This window comes from Cyrtonyx montezumae, unplaced genomic scaffold (genome assembly GCF_038088225.1).
Source record: "Cyrtonyx montezumae isolate F1298 unplaced genomic scaffold, pur_monq_1.0 scaffold_3, whole genome shotgun sequence".
Lineage (NCBI taxonomy): Eukaryota > Metazoa > Chordata > Aves > Galliformes > Odontophoridae > Cyrtonyx > Cyrtonyx montezumae.
Window position 1 is genome coordinate 137,887,471 of NW_027072034.1, and position 16,105 is coordinate 137,903,575.

The 16,105-nt window shown below is 39.8% G+C and overlaps 1 protein-coding gene across 1 annotated transcript in view; it reads right to left on the bottom strand.

The window, feature by feature from the left end:
• Positions 1–621: 621 nt before the first annotated feature.
• LOC136051477 (ankyrin repeat domain-containing protein 26-like) overlaps positions 622–16,105 on the bottom strand; it is a 45,248-nt gene continuing 29,764 nt past the window's right edge. The window contains 13 exon segments of the mRNA XM_065740917.1: positions 622–858; positions 1,500–1,781; positions 4,831–4,924; positions 5,118–5,293; positions 6,112–6,264; positions 7,940–8,896; positions 9,488–9,634; positions 10,721–10,904; positions 12,890–13,103; positions 14,007–14,145; positions 14,352–14,385; positions 15,003–15,138; positions 15,853–16,087. Coding sequence (XP_065596989.1) covers positions 622–858; positions 1,500–1,781; positions 4,831–4,924; positions 5,118–5,293; positions 6,112–6,264; positions 7,940–8,896; positions 9,488–9,634; positions 10,721–10,904; positions 12,890–13,103; positions 14,007–14,145; positions 14,352–14,385; positions 15,003–15,138; positions 15,853–16,087 — 2,988 coding nt within the window.

Below are 16,105 nucleotides of genomic sequence, written 5' to 3' on the forward strand. Positions count from 1 at the left end.
CTCTTTCAGAAAAAAAATGTTTCCTCAGGTCTAATCTAAATCTTCCCCGGCGCAACTTGTGGCCATTCCCTCTCGTCCTGTCATTATTTATCAGGGAGAAGAGGCCCACCCCCTCCTCACCACAACCTCCCTTCAGGAAGTGGTAGAGTGCAATAAGGTCTCCTCTGAGCCTCCTCTTCTCCAGACTAAACAATCCCAGCTCCCTCAGCCGCTCCTCATAAGACTTGTGCTCCAGACCCCTCACCAGTTTTGTTGCCCTTCTCTGAACACGCTCCAGGGCCTCAATGTCTTTCTTGTAGTGAAGGGCCCAAAACTGAACACAGTACTCGAGGTGCGGCTGTACCAGAGCTGAGTACAGAGGGATGATCACGTCCCTGCTCCTGCTGGCTACACTATTTCTAATACAGGCCAGGATGCTGTTGGCCTTCTGGGCCACCTGGGCACACTGCCGGCTCACGTTAAGCCGAGCAACAACCAACACCCCCAGGTCCTTTTCCTCTCTACATTCTTCAAGCCATTCTGCCCCGAGCCTATAGCATCGCATGGGGTTATTGTGGCCAAAGTGCAGGACCCGGCACTTGGTCTTATTGAGAACTTATACTCAAAATGCAATAAAGATGTTTATTTCAGCTTATTTCCTAGGCATTTTCTAGCTTTCATTTCTTCCAGGTACCTTTCTTTGTATCTTCCTGCTTCTGCCTTTGTGGATTCTTGTTGAAAAACATTGTCTTGTTGAGTGTTCTTTATTCTGTCCAACTCATATTCGAGACTTTCAATTCTGTGCTTTAGTTGGTTTGTCAGTGAGGCATGATGACTGGCTCTAATTTGTTCTAAACGGTCCTGGGAGGCTGCCTGGGCCTGAAGCAGATAACACAATTTCAAGCACTGCAGAGAAAAAGTGAACTATCTTTCCCCCCCAGGGCACAGTTTTGCACAGCTGAGGCAACTGTACCTACTCACTACCATCAGGAATCAAGGCAGAACCCCAGAACCAACACATTACATAACTGTTTTCATCTAAATAGAGATCTGCTCTTAGCAATATTACTTAGCCTTCTTTTAGAAGCTGCTCTGATATCTCTGTAGGACGGGGCACACAAAAAGGATTCTACAAAGAAATGATGAGAATTGCCCTCCCCACTCTTCCTGCCCCATGGTAACTTCAGTGACTCATTCCCTGAGCATTTTATCCTGTACAGTGACCTGTATCTATAGCCAAACCATCTCTAGGTTGCAATATTCCCGTGCTGATGAGCAGCAATATCAAGATCACCAGTCTGCAATACCCTTTAAGAACTGCAAAACAGAAGTCTGTCACAGGAATGCTATTATGTTGGAAACCTACAGGCACACTGCACACACAAAAGCACGTTCACCCAACAATTTTTCATTCTCCTGTGCAGGAAAGACACACATACAGCACTAAGCATCAAATAAAAACATGAAAAATATATATATGCATAATAAAAATGGCAGACAGACTCAAGAAATTCATTTACCTGCAAAAAAACATTGACTTCTTGTAGTTTTTGTCTGACTTCTTGTGCGGCTCGTTCATCTATCTCTTTCTTATACTGTTCTATTTGGATGAGATTCACCTTATTAGTCTCCAAATGATGTCTGAGTTTTGCCACTTCTTCCTTAAGCTGGCGTTTGTTCTTCTCCAGTTTTTCATGGCTCTCATGCAGAGTATGCAGCGCTTCTTTCAAATCCTGGTTTTGTGCTTCCAGATGGATGCATATTTTAGACTCTAACTCCAGCTTCTGAGAAAGTTCAGTAACCTACAGACAGTAATAAAATGAACTCAGAGGGGTGTAAAATTATTCTTTAAAAATTCTTAAAGGGGAGTACCATCAGGACTGGAACTGTCATCTGCTGACTCAGTATCAAAGCCAAAGGAAAGTCAAGCTCATCTTTTAAAGGAAGAACAGCTTTTAAACTGTTGCCAATAGGATTCCTCGAGTTCCAGCCTTCCTCAGCTCTTCTGCAGCAAGTATTCCAAATTCTGCACCAAATTCCAAATACAAATACCAAACTAGCAGAATTTAACTTGTGGGAATAGGCTGAAAGGTGCTAGGGCTGCTCTTCTGCTCAATGGAAATCAAACTCAACCCAGATATCAGAAAGAATGTCCGTTGTGCTTCAGGGAAGCGCTTCAGTACAGAGCTAAGTGGGCACGGGAAACAAGTGCTCCTCCTGCCATTGCTCTTGAAAGCTTTGTAAACAGAGCTTCAGAAAGCAGCTTCCACAGCAGTGGTAAAGGAGGTTACTTCCTCTCTAGGTCAAATCCGCTGTCTGGTTGCTAGAATACGTTAGGAAATATGAGAAGTTCCAGAAGTTTCCAAGGTCAACTGTGAAGCCAATTTCCCCTCCTCCCCCAGAAATATAACTTTTCTGTACCTCCTGAAAAGCATATTACAAGTTTCCAGAAATTAACACAACTCAAACAAGCAAACAAACAAACAAAAAAACAAAACAAAGAAACAACCAGAACTTGCCTTTGTTCTTAATCTGTCAACTTCATTCACCATTTCAGAATACCTTTGCTTCATTTGTTCTTGGAAATTACGTCCCTTTGCCTCCCGCTCCTTAGATACTTATGGACAGGGATGAGATCCCCTCTGACTCTTTTCAAGGCTGAACAGACCCAGGTCTCTCAGCCTCTCCTCATAAGGGAGGTGTTCCGTGCACTTTATCATCTTTGTAGCCCTCCACTGGACCCTTTTGAGGTGATCCCTGTCTTTTTGTACCAAGGAGCCCAGAACTGGACACAGTACTGCAGGTGAGGCCTCACCAGGGCAGAGTAGAGTGGGAGGATCACCTCCCTTGACCTGCTGGCCACACTCTTTAATGCACCCCAGGATCTCATTGGCCTTCATCGCCACCAGAGCATACTGCTGGCTCATGGGGAGCCTCAGCACAGGCCAGTACATGTTGCAAGTGCAGACAGCACATATCTGTCCCTCTGCCAAGTTCAGCACAACACTGGGGCACATGATTCTTGTGAACATTTAATCAGTTCAGATGCCACACAAACAGGCTGATACCTGTGGATACTAACAGATGCCCCCACTGAAGCAAATGCCCTCCTCTTAATGGGTTTCATCCCAGAAAGCTGGAAAAAGATGTAGAAGAACAGCTTCTGCAGTCCCTCTGCTAATAGGTCAGCTCACATAGGTAGCCACAGCCCAGGAGAACACCTCACAGTCTAGAGCATTCATGGATTTTCCAACGACCAGCAGGCTCTTGTGGAAGAGTCAGCTCTTCTGAAATTCATCAGTGTCTCCTCTGTCACGACCTCCACATCTTGTGTGTGGCTGTTTACTAATTCTGGTTTTGTTCCTCGTGGTGTTTTCTCAGACAAACCAGAGGAGAGGTGGCAACTAGTTTAGTACTTTGCACTCGCACCTTATTTATTCTGCAAGGGTTTTAAGCTCCTGCTGTTCTGAAAACTTGCAGCAGTTCCTCCAAAAGCTGCACTGAAAATAAGGGGTTTTAACCCTGCCCAGAAATCAAGGGGTCAGACAACAACCAGAAGGAAACCAAATAAAGAACTGAGGAACTGCAGCCTTGCTCCGTGTGCTCTACTGGTATCAAACCACACCATCTTCCTGACAGGACAACTCTAGCATTTACAGAGATGTACCCTGTTGGCTTCTATTCAATTCCTTCACGATTCCCAAATCACAAAAGTACTCAGGGCCTGAGTGGCAGGGATACAAAAAGCTGAGTATGTGAGAACTCAAGAAAATAGCAGCATAAGTCTGGGTATTGGCTAGGTGTTAGAGATCATCTGTTTTTGAAAAAATTGTTTAAAAAAACATATAAAATTGTTAGCAATTATCACCTCTGCCATTTGGCTTCTGGAAGAAAACTATGAAGAATACAAAGAAACTTCAAATACAGAATCATAGTATTGCTCAGGTTGGAAAAGACCTTCAAGATCATCAAGTCCAACCACAACCTAACCATACTACTCTAACTCTTAACAATGAACACGCAAAAGAGCTTCTCTCATCCACCATACATTTGAAAACAATGCTGTCTTAACCAAGGGGGAAAGAGCAGGCACACGTGTCTTCTTGAGTCAGTAGCACAAAGTTCAACTTCCACACATAGTTATTTTCAGAACCACTTCCACATTAATTGACAACCACGGGTATAACAAGGCCTACAGTTCACTACTTAGAATACATAAATAATTTGCTTTATATAAACCACAGGTGACATCACCTTATTTATGCTAATATCAATCACCTTATTTATGCTGCTGCCACTGAACAGGGGGAAATTCCAAACCTTTCACCAAGTTCAGAAAATAATTCCACAGGGATTTCTCTCTACTGCTTCATGAAAACAAATACACATCAAGCAGCCAATGGAAAAGCAATTCCACACAGCAAAATCCTTGTCCCAGCTTGATGATGTCAGTCAGGCCTCGAGCATGAAGCTCTTGGAACCAACACACATGTGAAATTTCCCTAAAGAAACCTGCAGAATTCCTTTCAAGATGCACATTCCAATACGTGTCTGTCATGTAATGTCATGAATGGTATAAAGAATAAAATATTTAAACCAGCAAATTAATGTCAAAACCTCAGCGTTCAGTAGACTTGATATATTATTACAGGAAAACTCTTAAAACCAGAAAGCTGGGGAATGGACCAGCAGGATTTTCAGAGTACCCTACAGTCAGCAGAGCTCAGGTGACTCACCTCCTCTGCACTGTCCAGGAAAATCATATAACTTTCCCATGAAAAATATCCAGCTAGGCTCAGAGGCTCCCCACCACCCCCTAAAAAAAAAAAAGCAACTTTATGACTGGCTTACTGAGGCTGAGGCGTGCAGATCCTTCTGAAGAGCTTCAATTCTATTGGTTTGTTGTTTGGTTGTGGCTTCCAGTCTGGCATTTTCAATTTCAAGTCTTAAAGAGAAATAGAGATCATATTAGAGAGATCCATAATAGCACAAATTGTGAAAGAACAATGTGAAAGAATGCAATCTAAAGCAAGAGCTTCCTTCAAAAGCACGTATTACCACGGCAATGCAACAAGGCAATCCTGATGTTTTCAGACTCCCAGAAAGCAAAACCTTGCTTCGCTAGGTTATTTTCTTACCTCTGCACATGTTCTTCCAGTTGCTTTATAGTAATATTAGTTCCAGAATTTGCTAACAGAAGGTCTTGCAGTTTCTGGGAAGAAGCTGATATTTCTCTTTCCTGATAGTCTAAGACAGCCTTCAAGTCATGAACACAATGCTCAGATTGAATACGCTGTTCTTCGGACTCCTGTAACTGTAAAGTAACACTGAGAATCTGCAGCAGCCAGGTTAGTTTCTCTACAGAGAACTCAGAGGGTGCTGCAGAATTTGAATATTGCACATACCTACATACACCCCCTACCCAAAGTACTGTAATCATTTACAAGTCAGTCAAACTTTCATTTCTCTTAGCAAACAATCAACAACAGATGGTTGTAGAGATATTTCATCATCTGTTACACTGGCCTCTACCATCCATCCAAAGGATCTTCTGTGACACCGTTATGAGCACTGACACTGTCAATCCTGTCTTCTCAGTGACATGTGACACTCTGTAGCTACTTGCCTGCTATTCCGTAGAAAATATTAATTTCTAAGGACCTGCTTACAGTGTTTACAACCAACCTTATAAGATACAGAGCAATAATTTGTAAATTTAGAGCAGCTGTGTGAGATGTTGCTTGAAATAGTGGGAACATCCCACCCACAAACAAATTGTTAAGTTGTGTTTGACACCAGGAGGGGGGAGCAAGTAGGGAGAAGAAAGAACACTGCTGCAATACCCTGCAGCCTGAAGAAGAGCTTCAGCTTTGGGGCTGAAGAATGTCCCCTACTTGCAAAAGAAAATAGTTGGGGTTTTTTTTCATGATTCCAGTAACTCTTTTCTTGCACTACAAAGGAAGGAGGCCAGCTGGCAAAGATTACAATGGCTTCATGAATTATGACGGGGTATCACTGCTAACCTCTTAACCTCTCTGCTACTCACATTCAGAACATAATTTTTCTCTTCTACACCAGAAACAAAGAAAAACACCCTCGGATTTATAGGTATGAGTTACAGTTTATCTGTACCTTGTTTTTCACCCTGTCCAATTCCTTTTGCAAGCGCAAATTGTCTTCCTCAAGATCACTGCGGCACCGTGTAGTAACTTCAAGTGATGCTTCTGACATAGACTGCTTCTTAAGAGCTTCAGCAAGCTCCTGCTGCAGCTGTCTGACCGTACACTGAAGAAACAGAAGAACAGGAGGAAATGCATGACATATCACTTTACTTCTTTAAACTGTTTAGATTATATAATTCAGTCTTCAGAGTGAGTTGAAAGGTAAGAAATTTTGTCTCCACCAGCAGGCATTTGCACACAGTAACCTTTATCACACAAGCACACTGCCATCATGTATTTTTTTCCCCTAAGAAAACACAAAGAACTCTGCTGCAATGTTTGACTGCAGATGTAACTCCAATGATCAAAGGTGTGACCTTATATTAGACCATTCATTGAGCTTTTCTTTCACTATGCAGGCATAATTAAATCCACATGTGTTCCTGAATCTCCTGTGAAGCTTTAAGAAGATGCTGAATCACATCCTCTTAGAGCCTTCTTACTGAGTTCACTGTGGATTAATACATTCTTTATCTAGGATCTTCAAAAAGAGGGAGGATGAATATAAAGCAATTCACAAGTTAAGACAACTGACAACTCTCTAAGAGTTATTTCCCTATGTTACCTTTAAAAATAAACAAAAATAAGGCGTCTATCTGACAGAAGAGTATTTTCAGCTCACTACTCAAATCATTGGGGGACACAAACTTTATTATCAAGGTATCTAAAAACTGAATGTGATCATTTCCTTTTCTCTAGAAAGGAAAGAAAGATTAACCAAAATGGTTAAGTCAACTTCTTAATCATTACCCTACCTGGAATCGAGAATACTTTACTTCTAAGAACATTCATAACGTATTCTCCCATTACCTACAGCTGTATAACTGCTCACAATCACAGAATTGCAGGCATTGGAAGGGACTTCAAGAGATCATCTGAGTCCAACCCCTTTGCTGAAGAAGGTACAAGGAATTCCTTGCTCCTACCATCCCTGTTATGTTCCAGTCTTTCTCATTTTCTGTAATCTACATGCAGATATGGGAGCAATACTTGTTCCTTGCACATTCAAGACACCAAGAATGCTAGTAATCTGCATGGCAGCACATTTCATATTCATGCACTCTATCAATTTTTGGGAGGAGATTTACTTAGTTCCTAATAAGTCTTTCTTCTGTCTGGCTAAACAGATTTTTGCAGAATCATAAAGAATGAACACATTTACATAAGTCTACCCATCAGAAAATACGTAAGACTTCAATCAGTGTCTGAAATCAACTTCTTGGAGGATTGGCACATGCCTCAGAACTCCTAAAACACACACATAAATTAATAACGGCATAACACTAACACTTCAATTTTCTATCATCTTAAGAAGAAGTGGTTTTTTCTTCTCTTTCTTCTGCATGAACATACTATAAATCCATCCCTCATCACTTCACTTATCTGCATGTTCACCTCTCTACCCTTGAATATTGGATGGTTCTTCTAATACTATTTTTTTTTTGTGTTGACAGTGCTATATGTGTAGAAAAGCAGCACTCTACAGGGGACTAAGGAGAAAGGATGAAAAAATTCTGAAGGATCATCTTCTTGACCAAGCCCTGTATTTCTCTAATTTCTGCTCAGATCTGAGCAGTGACCATTTACCAAAGTCTTCCTTAACTCCAAGAGAAAAACAATGAACCAGAACAAAACTACAAAATTCAGTCCTATGCATATAACATACCTGATGCGTTTTAGAAATACAAAGTCATTTTATGAACGGAAGCATTTTAATTTATTCTAGTTGTATAGCTTACCTCTCTTTCTACTTTGTCAGTCTCGTGTTTAAAGACTTGTTCCCTTAAATCAGTACACTCGGTATTTAATTCCTTGTTTCTCTCTTCCACGAGGTAAACTTGCTTTTCAGTATCAGCCCTGAGTTTGTTGAAAGTATCATTACATCTGTCCTGGACATCGTTCACAGCCTTTTCTTTCATAATCCCCTTGTTCTGCAAATCTTCCAGCTGCTGATGGAGTAAAATATTTTCACTTTGGAACTGAGCCAATCGCTCCTGCATAGATTCCTGCTTTATCATAAATTTGCTGACTTGATCTTTCTCAAGTTGCCAAGCATGATGACTTTCCTTTGCCTGCCACTGGGCTTGATTTAATTCTTTTTGTGTCAATTCTAGAAGCAGTGTTTCTTCTTGAAGTGTCTGTTTCAAACGGTGAAGCTCATTTTCTAGGCTACTAGCTTTGCTTTCCATTTTACTCAGCTGCTGAGTCAAGCCCTTGGTGGCTTCTCGCATATCACAGAGCTCATGATGGAGCTTGTCTTGTAAACGAAGCCACTCTTCACGTTCTCTCTGAAATGTTCGTTCGACATCACTTTTCAATGACTGATGACGTTCAAGATCCTGGACAGCAGCGTTCAAGCGAGAACGGAATGATTCAATCTCTATTGCCAGTCTGTCTTTGATTTCTTTTGTCTGTTCAAGCTTGGAAGTTAGCACTGCAGATTCTGTTCTGAGGAAATTCAGCTGACCGCTGTACTGAAGTACTGTCTGTGTTAAGGCTTCCTCATTCAGTTTAAGTTCCTTCTTAAGATCTTCATTTTTTTCTTTCATAGTCTCATTGTCCACTACATATTTTCCTTCATCCTCCTGGTGCCTTAGTTTTACTTGATCAAACTCTAGTCTTAGCATAGCAATCTCTTCCTGCAGTAACTGATTTTTGTACAACAGATCCTTTTCTCTTTCACTAGTGTCAGATTCCTGAGTGATAAAGGACATGAATAAATAGTCACTTGTGGTTTAACCTGGCAGGCAGCCAGGCACCACACAGTCATTTGCTCACTCCTCACCGCTAAGTGGGATGAGGGAGAGATCTGGAAACAAAATTGAACTCATGGGTTGAGATAAAAATAATGGATACAGGCAAATGATGAAAAAAAATGGAAACAAAAATGTGGTGGTAGTATAATAATCATTTCAAAACCCAAGCAATGGGATCACAAACAGCCTCAACCAAGTTCTTTCCTAGTTAATCCCAAAATATCTGTGTGTTTCACAACTAAAAACCTTAAAAATGATGGTAACAACTACACAATGAAGAACAGCAGATAGCTTAAGAAACTGGGTAAACAGCATCTTATTTTCCAGTGGCTTCCTACTTCCACATGCAATTCAGGTATATATGGGATTGATGCTGCTATCCAGAGTTTTTTAAAGAAAGCAGTAACAAAACCAGGTCATAGTGATAAACTGTAGATAATCCACCAACAGGCACAAAGAGTTATTTTTCTTATGACTTTAGAATGAGCACAGTGAAATATAATCACATGCATTAGAAATGGAACTGCTTACCTCTGAATTTTTTTCCATAGTCTTCCTTGACTGTACTTCCAGATCCTTCTGCCTCTGCAGGTGGCTGTTCAAAATTCCTTCTTGTAGGGCTCTAGCACTCTTTTCCTGAGTGAGCTGCATCTGTATTTCATCACGCTCTTCTTCAGTCTACAGCAATATAATGAAACTTGTGAATCCTGAGCAAAATCACAATTAGCAATACCTTCCTGTTTCATTCTTTGCATTCTTACGTTCTATTAATTCTAATAAGAGCTGTTTATCATAAAATCATAGAACGGCCTGAACATCAATCTTCCATGTTTGCAAATAAACATGTTTAAGCACTGCATGTTAACTGGTTAAGCACTGGAATAGGCTCCTCCGGGAGGTGGTTGAGTCACCATCCCGGAATGTGTTTAAAACCCATCTGGATGTGGTGCTCAGGGACATGATTTAGCAGTGGGTTGTTAGAGTTAGGGTAGTATGGTTTGGTTGCTGTTGGACTTGATGATCTTGGAGGTCTTTTCCAACCTGTTGCAAAAAATTAGCGCTCTAAAGTTTTATACTTAACGAATCACACTCTGTAACAAAAGAAAAAGGTAAAACTACCTTTCTTGGAAATGTACAGAGTTTAAGCAGAAACCCAAGTTATCTTTCTAACATACTATATATACACACTGAAAATAGAGATGTACACTTATATGCTTACAGGCAAAGATCTGCCTGTAAGAACAGCATAAAGCCAACAAGTAACATTTCCAAAAGCACACTAATTCCATTAACTATATGCTACTGCAAGGGCTTAAGCCTACATCTGTAAATCAGTGCTAACATTTAGAAATGCTTCAGAACATGTCATTATATTTTCAGTTTACCAAAAGCTAGCAATACTGCTGTACAAATTGAGCTGTACGAGATTTACGAAGACTACTAATGAGGTGAGACCCAGAAGAGGACTGGCCAACTGAACAAACAGACCAGGAGGCAAACTAATGCAAACCACACTGCCATTACATTCAGGCAAACTGAAAGAGGTGATGCTAACCATTTATTGCTCCTGCCAGAACAGTGTGGCCACTGAAGATCCCTAAGGACCATTTTCATGTGCTCTTACTATGTTTGTAATATGTCCTCAAAATGTACCAAGATAATTACCTAATGCCTGTTGCACAAACAAGGTACATTTTCAGTGGACATCCCAGAATACAGTATCAATTAGTATCAAGAAACAGAAAAACTGAATGTTTAATATACCTGCTTCAAGAGTTTTCTCAGCGATATTAACTCTGTTTCTAAATTCCTTGCATGCAATTCAAGTTGTTGTTTCTTCTCTGTCTCTCTATAATACTGATCTTCTTTCTTCCTCAGTTGTTCTTTCATTGTTTCATTTTGCATTTCAGCTTTAAGCCTCCTTTCCTCTTCTTGTTTCAAAGAAAATCTGGGATTTGAAAGAGAATATTTGAGGAATTAAAGCACTGACAAAAAAGTAAATATGCCACATTATGAGCTCGCAGAAACAAACTGTAAAAATGCCACATCTTTTCAAATGCAATATTTTTGCTGTAATTTTAAACTTTTAAAATCCAATTTCAACCCATTAGTGGTGGAAGACATCTTGTACGTGAGCTGTACAAGACTGACAAATAAGCCATTAAGTGACGTATAAAATTCATCATGTATTTTCCAGTTTATGTAGGCAGATATGAAGAATGTACACTTCTAAAATTTTTAAAAAAAACCCCAAAACTTCACATTACAGGTGCACACTTCATTCAAAATAAGCTCACTGTCTCACCAGATCAAAATACCATAAACTTTTAATATCAAAATAAACTGTTCTTGATGTAGTGAACATCATCTACATAGTGAGAACTCATGGAGACTGCAAGTAGTGCTAACAAAAGAGCACATCACTTAACCTAAGACAGATCCAAAAACTTTTAAGCAAGCCTCCTCTAAGACTACAACAACTGTTCACCACGTGTAGAGTAACCTTTTTATTTTTATTCTGAAAGAGTAAGGACAGTATTCCAAAAACAGATTTAGAAATGTTAAGCTCAGAATGATTGAAAAGCACAGTTCTAAAAGTCATTGGATCTACATGTAGGAGGAATATCAGCAACTTGATTTTCAATCTGATAAAAAAAGCCTTGGAGAATGTGAGGCTTTATTTTTTTTAATAACTGAAACCATCAGCAGTTTGATTGGCTAAAACTGTTCACTGATGTGGTTAAAACTGTTCACTGCGTGTCCACAGTAAGTAAACAAGAAAGTATGTTCGTATTTGGTAGTTATTTTGAATATTTTTCCAATATCTTTGTCAACAAATAAGAAAGCAACTATGAACATAAAGAGGTGCCCCAAAAAATCCGCTTTACTAAGTCTGGAAAATGAATCTGCTTCATTAGTAGTGACCACTAATAAATAGCTCAAAAGACTGGCTGTAACATTAGGATTTAAATGGCTTATAATTATTGCTTTAATTTCTCAAAAAGTACAGCTTTTACAAATGTGTAGCTAATAGTTTTGAGATTTCATATAGAAAAAAAATTAATTCCTTGCAATTTATAGATGTTTGGGAATTTTGAAAAACATTCAGAATCAAATCCAGGCCAAATTAGGAACTGCTCTGTCTTACTCATAATCCCCTTCCAGACACTGGGAGACTTCTGACACACCTCCTCGACTTCTTCTCACAGAGAGAAGTGCTTCGTGCTCTGTGATCGGCCTAGAATGCCTCCGCTGCACTCACACGTGCTGATTATGATCTCATGTATGGAGAGTCCAAAAGTTGGACTCGGTGCAGCAAAAAAGACCAACAAGAGCTATCACTCCCCTCAGCTTCTTGACGCTCTGCTCCTCTTAACAGAAGCCAGGATACTCTCGGCCTACAGGGCTGTGAGATCATTCTGGCTTTTGTGAGGCTTAAATCTGCCAAAGCTCCCAGGGCCTTCTCAGCAAAGCAGTTCACAAACCCGAGCATTTCCCTGGCTATCCTCACAAGGGATCCCTCCATCCCATGTGCACGGCTTGGAATTCGTTCTTGATGTATTTTGTATAATGCCTGCTGGCCACTCCCCTGAAATAGTGTAAACAGTAATTATAAACCATCTGCATCTAGCAGATGAGGACAAGGGAATGATCTCAAATTTGACCTTCAGTCAAACACACCCACTAAACTGCTTCAATTGGCAGTCTGTGGAGTTGCCACAGTTCCTAATTTTATTTAAAAACGGAAGGTACAAAGACAAAATCTGTGAAGCGCGACTCTTAAAAATACTTGTACTTCCCTATCCATAGAGGTACTTCAGAGATACATGGATGTAGCACTAGGGGACATGGCACGTTGTTGGTGGCTAGACCGTCAGCATCTTCTAAAACGTGATCAGGATAACACACATGATCAAATACAAGATTGCATACTTAAGGCTTTGGATGTCACTTTTGAATTCAACTTCTTGGTGAGCCAACATGGATTTCAAATCTTTAGTCTCTTCTGCTATTAATTGCAACTCCTCTTTTTCATTTTCCAATTTCCAGGCTTTGCTCTGGACAGCTGTATGGTGGTTTTTTTCACGACCTATCATCTGTTCATATTCAAGGAGTATGTTTTGAATTTTCAGCGGCACAGCAGAACCTATATGGAGGAAAAAAATACACGAGATTGCACGTACAATCTATTTAATTCATTGCTGTACTGGGGCTAGGTGACAAGGTTTTCAGGAAGTCTCTGTAAGACAGACAGAGAAGACCGTGCCAAATACAGACGAGTCCAACAGACCCACTGCAGGACACAGTTTAGCCTATCAGCCAAGCTCATGGTACCTCCCAGAAAGCATGTATTGGAAAGGGCAAAAAATACCACATAGACAGAGAAGGAGGAAAAAAAAAAGCGTAAATAATAGCAGTGGTAACGTAAAGGTAAGATGAAGGAGAGAGAGGAAGGAGGATGCACTCCAGGTGTGGAAGCAGATTCCTAATCAACCTGTGGAGAGGACCATAATGGAGCAGGTGTTTTCCTGCAGCCCGCACTACAGCCTGTAGAGGGACTTATGCTAGAGCAGGGGAAAAGCATGAAGAGGCTGAAGGAGCAAAATTAAGTGTGTGAAAGTGGTGGGTGGAAGGTGTTTCATTTATTTCTTTTTATCGTTCCCACTACCAAATTTAATTGGCAAACAATGAAATCAATTTTCCCCAAGTGGAGCCTGTTTTGCCCATGACAGCAATTAGTGATGGCCCTGCCTTTATGTCAGCTCTTGAACTTTTTAAATTCTATTTTCACCTCCTGTCCTGCTGAAGAATAGAAGTGAGAGGGCAGGTAATCCATATGTGCATTTTGAATTATTAGAAAAGATTAAGAAAATTAGTGCTGCTTATATTTATATCAAGCTATGTGTATACATGCAAGCATATTTGATTATATATATATTTTTTTTGGCAAAGATATTTTGGGGAGCAATTTGTCATGACTTACTAAGAGGTACCAGCAGGAAAAAAGAGAGGAACTTGTAACAGAAAACAAAGTGATTTAGAAGTTTACCTGCATAAACCGCACTAAGCTGTTCTAACAGCAACATAGCTTTTTTGCAGTTTGAAGTTGTCCACTCAGCATCCCATGTAGTTGTGTCAGAGGACTGTGTTAAATCAAGGTCATCAGTAACAGCCATCTGTGTGCTGACCTACAGACAATACAGTGTGGTAAGTATACAACACTATATTATTGCAGATCATTATAAATGCAAGAACATTCATCCTCTCACTCAGAGATTTGGCTAAAACAGTACAAAGTTGCATACTAGCAGAAATCGTTTGCATCTTGAACTTGATGTAAAAGCTATTACCCTTTAAGTGATTAAAAGCTGATAAAAACGTAATTTTACAGTACCTTTTTCTTCTTGCTCCCTGTTCTTGTTGCACGTCTGGAAAACAGAAAGACACTTCAGTACTGGAATGCTTATACTGCATTACAAACAATAACTGAAATTGCTCTGAAAACTTAGTTTCAGAAGAAAATTAAACTACAGTTTAATAACAAAACTTTTTTACATGTAGTCGAAGGCAAAAAAAAAAAAGAAACAACAAAAACACCTCTTTATGTGTACTGAATGGCTATGTTTTCTGCATGGTATTAGGAATTATAGAACAGTTCAGGTTGAAAGGGACCTTAAAGGGTCATTAGGCCCACGTGGGGAAAGGGAGCCTAAAGGAGACTATCTTGCACCCAGTCCAACTGTGTCCTGAAGATCTCCAATCACAGGAAATTCTATCATGTCACTGGGAAGACTGTTCCAGGAATTGACTGTTCTCCTTCAAAAACATCTTTTATACCAAGATGATACTTCTCCCAGTGCAGCCTGTACCCACTGTACCTTGTTTTCTCCACATGGCTCACATCCAGCTCGCCAACCACCTGTACCCCCAGGTCTTGTTTGGCATAGAACAATCCCTATGCATTCAGTTTATAAATCTTACCTTTCGTTTTCAGGCCAATTTTTGTAATTATTAAATTATTTATAATATTCCTTATATTTAGTACCTTTCTTCATCTTGAGATGTTTCACTGACAGTGCTATCATCCATTAATCCTTGAATCTTCTGCTTAGCCTTCTTCTTTGAAGACTGCCTTTTCTTCTTCTTTTTCTTCTTCCTTTTTGCATTCAGAACAGATTTACAGCATTGAACAGAAAGAAAAAAAATCACCAATTGCGTACATTACATAAAAAAAGAAACACTCTAGGAAAAAAAACAACACAACAAAGACAAGACTAAAGATGTCTGCGATAAAACACAGACTTGATTCCCAAGATCTTGGAAAACATTCAAGCTGTAACGCTTCTCTGTCCCAATCAGGGGATGCACATAGAGCACAGATTTTCCTCAAGAAGACACAGATAAAAAAATCCTGCCTAGAGTTATGCAAAAGCATCTGTGTCTTCTTCAAACTTTTTAGACCTGTTTGGTAATATTATCTTTCCCTTTTTCCTGACAAAGGGGATCTGAGTTTAATGAAAACAAGTACACGAGGAACACTAGCATCTCCTAGAAAAGGGAGAAAATAAATTAAGTTTCTGCTTTTCTGTTCTGAGTGGCTATTTATTAGGAAAATAGCTTCTTCTCAATCTCCAGCTAAGATTCTGAAGACCCCATTAGTGTCCGTTTTAAGGAAGAAATTCACAAGATCTCTATCTCCTCCAGTGAAATAAAATTGAACGTCCAATGTGCACTCAGTTCTTAGAAAAACATATTTTTAAAAGCTTGAGAATCATGGGACAACTCGGCATAGCTTTCACTGAGGAAAGTGCTTCAAACACAAGACCAGAAAAACCCTGAAGCTAGAACCCCTAAATATTACAAATAAAAATTACAGGTTATTTTATTAGTTTACCTTTTTAGTGGCATTTCTGTTAATTTTAATCTCTCTTCAGATGAAGAATTCTCTGTGTGCATTTCTTCTTCTATCGTTCTTTCACTCTCAGTTTTTTCTTCATTCTTCCTTAGAGCAAACTTTTCTTTCACTGGTTGACTGGTAATATCGCCTGCTGGTGTACTGAATTTATCAAGATCTTGTTTCTCCATTGTTTGCTTTTTGAAATGTTTCTGCTTCCCTTCTTCCTTCTCAACCTACGAAGAGAAAGTTAA